General features: G+C 35.4%; 1 protein-coding gene across 1 annotated transcript in view; it reads right to left on the minus strand.

The window, feature by feature from the left end:
• LOC113326916 (reticulon-like protein B1) overlaps nt 1–1003 on the minus strand; it is a 2337-nt gene extending 1334 nt beyond the window's left edge. The window contains exons 1-2 of the mRNA XM_026574578.1: nt 570–1003; nt 303–431 (exon numbers count right to left, since the gene is read on the minus strand). Coding sequence (XP_026430363.1) covers nt 303–431; nt 570–599 — 159 coding nt within the window. The 5' untranslated portion in view covers nt 600–1003. The remainder of the gene's footprint in view (nt 1–302; nt 432–569) is intronic.
• Between the last annotated feature and the right edge of the window lie 6916 nt (nt 1004–7919).

Genomic DNA, 7919 nt, shown 5'->3' on the forward strand with positions numbered 1-7919 from the left:
AAAAAAAAAAAAAAAAAAGAATCCACTGAAAACTTGCAAATGCCCAATCAATAGACTCACTTTTGGATGAAGGTAGATGCATTCGACCACAAGAACAGAACATCCAAAGTCAATATAGCACAGTGGCAGACCAAAGTGAGCAAGTGGTATTCCAACAATTCAAATAGAACTCATGCAACAGTAGCTCAACCAAAAGCAGAACTAAAACATTACCCCTAAACCCAAATTGAAGAAACAAAAGCAAAAAAATAAATAAAAACTATAGGTCAAATCATTTCATTATAACAAACTAATAACCCCACCTCATAAGACAGACAAGCACGGTGAAGAGCAATCTTCATAGCAAACTGAGTCATCTTCTCCTTCATCACCACTACCACGCCATCATCATTAGGAATCACAATAAATACCAGTTTAAATAACCCGCAACCCTAATCAATAAAAACAATACTTCAATCGAAACTAATACTAAGAAAATCAAGAGATTGAAAATTTACCCTAACCCTAATATCAAAATTTAAATTTCTGAAATTAAAGATGATGAAGAAGATTGAGTCATAGATAGTTACCCAATTAATCGTGAAAAAGGATTTTATCATTGACAACACAAACTATCAATGAATCGGTTCTTTGTTTGAAGATATTGAGTTCTTCTTCACCACCACCAGTGCTAGAATCGAACCACTTAATCGATTTGTTTAGAAATGTAACAATAATTGTAAATCTGCAACGCGAGATTGGTGAGTTTCAGATGTAAAAATCATTTGCTTGGTTCGTCTTGTTCAGCAGCAGGAACATCAAATATGTTTTAACCAAATCTAGGGTTAGGAGTTAGATATTGGTTTTTCAATCGAGAAGACGCAGGACAGTGATGATGAAAATATGTTTTTGTTTTTTTTATTTATTCAAGAACACGGGTTTTCATTTGAACCATTTGAGGACTTTCACCAAAAGAGGGAAAAGGATTTGGGGTTTCATTAGGGTTCACAGGAAGAACGAGAAAGAGAAGAGAAGAATGAGATAGAGAATGAATGAATGATTGAGATTCGATAATAATAAAGAGAACCGAGTCAGACTCTCGTATCTGAGTGAGCTGAATAGTGAGTCAGTTTCAAAGTGTGGGCAGCCACACTAGTTTTTCGCACGCGTACAACTGGGTTTAGTAGCGAATCGCAACTGATTCAAACTGTTGCGAGTTTCGTAACTGTTGCAAACTGTTGCGAATATTTTGCAAAAAAAGTAGCAACTGAAATTTCGCAACAGATATGAAGCTGTTGCGAATCTGAGTTGCTAAACCCGTGTAGTGTTTATTCACTGTTCTTGGATTGGTTCTAGTGGGATTTTGATGGACGACGGATTTTTCCGGCGAGCTTTGGGTTTATGTGAAGAGCAGCAAGATCAAGGTGCTCCAATTATGGTGTCTTCATTAACGAATTGGGCATATTACTCTCTACTATGGGCACATCTTCTTCGAGAAGAAATCATATCAAAATGTTGAAAAGTATTCCAAATACCATTATTTTCCCCCTTTGGAATACACAATGTTGGTGCTTCTACGGTTCTCCGGTCTTTCTTTTCTTGGATTATTAGTTAATACTAATTATCGTATTTTAGTTTGTGATTAATGTTATATCCTACTTGTAATCAAGTTTTGTGAATGAATGAAATTTGGTGGTTTTGGTTAAAAAAAAAACATTAACATTTGGGAAACTTCACTACGGGCCAGACGAGCCATATTAGGTCCGGATAAGCGGAGTACTGTGTCAGATTTGCCTAGTGGCCAAAGTAAATATCCATTAGATGCCAAATCAGCTGCCAGCTAGGTTTGAATAAGAAAGATCATGGTGGATTGTGGTCCTTGTGGCTTAGATCAATTAAAAACAAATTCCACAGCTCCACAAGCTTGCTCAGAATTTTTTTCTTAGTAGGGTCTGTTTTGGTGGCTCATGCCCTCCCTGGGATGCACATAGGCCCAATTATTTTTAAAAGGTGGGACATGGGCCTCAAAAGTTCATGGTCTGAAATGCAGCAACGAAGTTATCCATGGTCTACCAGTCTAGGACAAGTAGGGGTGAGCATTTTATCGGTAAGCGGCGCATTTAACCGGGATCAACCGTATTTGTGCGGATTTATGTCTGGACCGTTCCCTAATGGGTTGGACGCAGATGAAATTTTTGAAATTCAACGGATTACGGATTGGACCCGGATACAACTTTGAAAATTCGTTGGACATCCATATCCGTTAGATTAAGGGCATCTATATAACTAGAAAATATATGGATAGTTTTAGAATTTTTAGGTGTTTGCTTGGAGTGTTGTTCATGGCACTTCTATATTAATATATACATATATAAAATGTGTAGGTTTTATAAGAAGTCATCTATATAGGTTTTATTTTTTCATTATAAATTTTAACTAACACAAATCCATTGGATTATCTGCATCCAATCCGTTCATCCGTGCATCCATTGGATACAAATTCGTTGAATGTTGGGTTAAACGCGGATGCCAAATTTAAAATCCGTAATGCATTGGATTGGACGCGGATGAGTTGAAAACCGGTCCATACCAGCCCATCCTCATTCCTAAGGACAAGTAGATGCAACTGCCCGAGCTTACCAGTAAGGTGTATATGGTTTTTAAATAAACATCACGGAACTAATAGAGCTACCGAGCAGAGAAACCGGCGGAATTGATGGCCGCTCACAAATATGCAGGTCCCGCATCCACTGGAGCTGAGCAGAGGTTCATTGTTTTATGGTAGGACCCACAGATTCGTGAGAGGCCATGGACACTGTGGGTTTCTCTGCTCGGGAAGTTTATCATTTTCATAAACATCTTTGGTTAAATTTTTTCATTCGTGTATTGTCCTCATATCATGAGATGTCTATATACCCACCCACGCTTATCCGCAGATTATGGCTTCCCCTTGATTTCATTTTGGTAGTTCAAAAAAAAATGGTTTTTCCTATTTCTTATCCCCATTTTTCCTATTTTCCATCCTCTTCACAATTTCTAAAATCTACTCACTTTGAAATTTTAGTTTTTCCTATGTACCACCTATAAAAATCAAATTGACTATAATGATGACTATTACCATTTTTATTAGCCTTCTTCTTCATTAATCCTTTTTTTTCATTAAACAAAACCATAAACAATCAAGGTAGGAACTCTAAAAAACAAAAAAGCTAGAAACTCTAAGTTAGACTTCAATTAATTATCACACCGTTAATAGCACTGTAGACAATATATAGGTTGTACTTCAAATCAATGCAAAAAAATAGTAGCATCAGTCAATTTCAGAGTTATCAGTGGAGAGTTCGCAAAAGAAAATTCTCCAAATGAATGACGATCAATATCTCCAATCAAAAGTAAAGAATCAATTCCACTAACTCATCATTCCTTGGCATACGTGCGTACAGTCTAACTGGACGTAAACATGCTTCCAATTTCTACTTGACAAATTTCTTTTGCATGATGCAATTAGTGCGGCATAAATCATAAAACTTAGTCATATGCTCCACCTAATTTTAAGTAATATGATGGCCTAGTTCCCCTTGTTCGCCATTTTCAATATCTAGCTTAAGCTTACATTACACACCAAATTTTCTCCTTCTCTATATTAATCTATATATCTTTCATTTTAGACGACAACCGCCTTCAGTTTTTACTGCCAATACTAGTCGGCATAAACTGGATGACTACAAGTCGTTATAATTTTGATTGTTGTAACTTGTAAGAGGTAATGGTCGGTGGTGGAGGTGGAGATGGAAACTTGATTTGTTATCTAGGGTTTCTTTTTTTAATTTAGTTATAAGGTGATTTTATTACTGGGTGTAAATAAAAAAGTCAAGAGATGGTATTTAGGAATTGTGAAATTTTATATAGGTGGTACTTACGATAATTAGGGATAGGAATTAAGATGGATGGGAAATAGGGAAAACCAAAAAAATTTAGATTAGAGTCATGGCTTCATTTTTACTCTATTGATATGAATTTACGTTACATTCAACAAACCAAATTCACAAAATTATCATGATTGTGCCCGTGATAAATGGTTATTAAAATTGCGCATTATTTAAAAGAACTAAAATCCAATGAATTTTGGACTCAACATTGTTTTGCTTTGCATAAATTTACTGCTTCGGTGAACTTTAGTATAGTGATCCTACGTTAATAAACATTTAACCCTGGTAAATTTTTGTGGATGGTCCTAGAATTGGGTATATATTTTTTTTTGAAAGAAACATCTTGATTTATTTAACATAACAGGAATGAATACATCATGTTCAAGTACATCAAAGATGAAAGCAATGATAAAATACATATATCTCGTTTCACAGATGAAACAGATATTTGAAACATGGCATATGAAATAATATTCTGCCATTTAAATTCTTCTTCTTCATTAAGAATAACATGTCCCAAAAGGAAGTAATTTGCGTAGTCCATCGTTATCACGATCACCTCTTCTAGCCATTGATCTTCCCATAACTGGAGAATTTCGACCACTTCTGGTAAGTCGTCATCGATGATGTTGTTGATATGAATGATCCATTCAATAGAAATGCCAAAACGGCTATTAGAAACATCTAATTGACATTCATAAGCCATTAGCAACGAAATCAACTGAAAATAAACTAAAAACATCATTTATAGATTCTAAAATCGCTTAATAACGATAATCTTATTCAATAAATAGGAAACAACAATAATATATATAACCAAATCTGTCAATAGATCTGAAATTTCAGACTAAATCTAACAGATTTGGATTAAAATCTAAAAAATTTAGAAAAATCTAATTTCAGACAAGAAACGGTTACTTTTTTTTGGAGAGCACTAGGATTCCATATTGAAAGATATCTTAAAGCGCCCAAAACAGTTCGTTGATACTGGTGGATGTCGATCCTTACATCTGGAGGATGGTCGTACTTTGTCCTACTATGAAATTACAGGGCTTAAATATGATGAGCGGTGTTATTTATATTTATAACTTCTCTGAGATTAGGTATATTAAGAACTATTTTAGCACTTGGATTGTAAAATGTTGAAACGGGCACTCCATTCTCTCACTCGGGATATTCTCTCGACGTGGTAAAGATAAAAAGATGCCCGTGCCGTATAAAATAATCTGGGTGGACGTCCACATGGATGGAGGAACCAAAAACATCACCTTTCATTTCATCATAAAAGGTTGTTGTGCGACAAAATAATTTAGAAAAAGAAAAATGATAAACCAAAAAATTATATACAATTCTCTTGCGATATCGAATCCCATTATGCCCCTACTCCGTCAAATCTAACGCCTTTACCTCCTTATTTTCTCCCATAATTTGACAGCACTGCCGTCAAGAGACGTTAAATCCAGATTACTATACCATCCCAAATCCTTGGTAACCAAAAAATTTTCCCATTTTGACCTTCCAGTGTAGTTACAGTAATCCTCCTTCAGATGTGCAGTAACGTCATTAACATCAACTTCATTCCAACATCTTGTAACTGCCGTTAACTCATCGTTAAAATTAACACCCTCATCACCAATTGCAAAATGTAAAGTGAACTTCCTCTTCACATTATCGTCAAGTTTAACGGTAGAATCCTCATCAAACAATGAAGAACAAGAGGATACAAAGACATTATCCTCCTCCACAGATTCTTCTGTATACTTCTGATCGTCATCCTTATCTTGATTTTGATTAGGATGAAATGAAATGGAAGGAGAACCATCGGATTCAACATGTTGATGATGAGAAATAGAACTTACAATTTTAACGCCCCATAAACTAATAACAGCCGTACTTAGAACAGAAATAATCAAAGCCCAAAAATTATCAAGAGTTGAAAAAAGAATACCGAAATTACTAGTAACATAATTGAAAATCAGTGTTTCGATTGGAGATGAAGATGAAGATGTTCTTGCTGTTGTTGTTGATGAATACTCTAAAATCATATCCATGAATGAAAAAAATAAAGCAAAATGAACCTGCACTTGAAATAATTGAAGATTTGTTTAGCTGCCTCAGATAGAATTTGTTTATGGAAATAAAGTTGTAAATGATGTTTATATAAGAGAGGTTGAAGAAATATGGACCATTTGATTTATTGTGCATGAGAATATTAATAAAGGATATTACGTATATGCTAGAGAATCTTAAAATGGAGATGCCATGGTAGATCCAAATACTATTATACCAACATGTGATGTAGGATTAGTACATGCATATTGTAAATTTGGTGTCCGCAGTATGGACCTCTTTTGGCAGGATATTCAAGTAGTTTTGCAACGACATGACTCTGTTAAGGTAGTTGCCCCTTAGAAAAATCTTTTCAGGACGGAATATTCAGACTGTTGTTCATTTTTTAAAGGAATATTTAGAATTCAAGAACCATTCTATTCAAAATATGAGAGTTTGTCACCAGGCTTTTTCCGATTATGAAGTTATATTCTTATTTTTGTTGTAGGGTCCATGGCCCATAGATGTGCGACCCAACTATGTATTTAGGGTTTTTCCATGGTTGTAAATAAAACATACTCTGTTATGTAATGTGGTCGCTGCCCATCAATAAAATCTCTCTTGTCGTTTCTCATATTCTTGGTCTTCTCTCTGTTTTCCCCTCAAATACATTATCAACACGAGTTCTTCCCTGTGCTAAGAAGAAGAAAAAAAAATTTGGTTCTTATCAATCGATTAGGTCATCTGTAATTGGGGATTTATGGATCTAGGTTTTGGTCTTATTAGATCTCATGTTCGTGGGGAACATCTCCTGGACAAGGTTTTTAGCGAGAAAACACTAAAAACATCAAGTATGTGCAACGTTGTAGACGTAAAGATCTCCGTTGATATTACTGAAAATATATGGATCAAAGAAATGAAACGCAATATTCTGTTAAGCAACGTAACTTCCAGAATCAACAACATGGTCGTATAAACATTCATGTCACCAAAGTAAAGTGTGATAAACTCCTTTTTACTGCATTAGACTAATGAAAATTGTCTGACATCAGGGAGAGCATCTAATGGTGTGTTGAAATATTTTCCTTCACCGAGGTTACTTTTTACCACAGGGTTGTGTTGCTCGGCAAGGTTTTTAATTAGACAACAACAAACACCGGTAATTAACTTCCCAAGTCTATTGTCTTTTCCAGAAGTATTTTCTGCCTAAGAAGTTGTGAAGTAACTAATCAACTTCAACGAAGCAAAGTGATCATCTGCAGCGGATCACCTTTACTTGCATCTGTCACGTTGTACTCTTTCCCATTCGTCAAGGTTTTGTCCCACTGGGTTTCCTTTTCAAGGTTTTAATGAGGCAACATATTCGAGTCCAACTATGTTCTAAGTTTTCTTAATATTGTACTATTTTTCTTTAGTTCAGGTTTTGTCCCTCTGGGTTTTCCTGATGAAGTTTTAACGAGGCAATTAACTTAGACTCGTCGGTCTTTGAAGATCGTATTACATGTGATGAACTACATGTAAAGTAAGAGATAACATGTGAAGTACTACATGTGAAGAGTTGTACCAAGGTTTTATCCCACTGGGTTTTTCCTTGTCGTTTTAATGAGGCAACTGATTTCGGTACAAGTCATCAAGGAGAGGACGACATTTGAAGAATTACATTCAAAGCACTGCGTATGAAGTGCTATTGGACCGCACAAGGGGGTGTTGTAAGGCCCATGGCCCATAGATGTGCGGCCCAACTACATATTTAAGGTTTTCCCATGATTATAAATAAAGCATACTCTGCTATGTAATGTGGTCGCTGCCCATCAATAGAATCTCTATTGCCGTTTCTCATATTCTTTGTCTTCTCTCTGTTTTCCCCTCAAATAATTTTCTAATACTAAGTTCAATTTGCAATTTTATCAGGCATATTTAAGACCCATGCCTTTAGACAATTACATTTTATTGTTCCCCTTT

The sequence above is a fragment of the Papaver somniferum genome, unplaced genomic scaffold (genome assembly GCF_003573695.1).
Source record: "Papaver somniferum cultivar HN1 unplaced genomic scaffold, ASM357369v1 unplaced-scaffold_10, whole genome shotgun sequence".
Taxonomy (NCBI): Eukaryota; Viridiplantae; Streptophyta; class Magnoliopsida; order Ranunculales; family Papaveraceae; genus Papaver; species Papaver somniferum.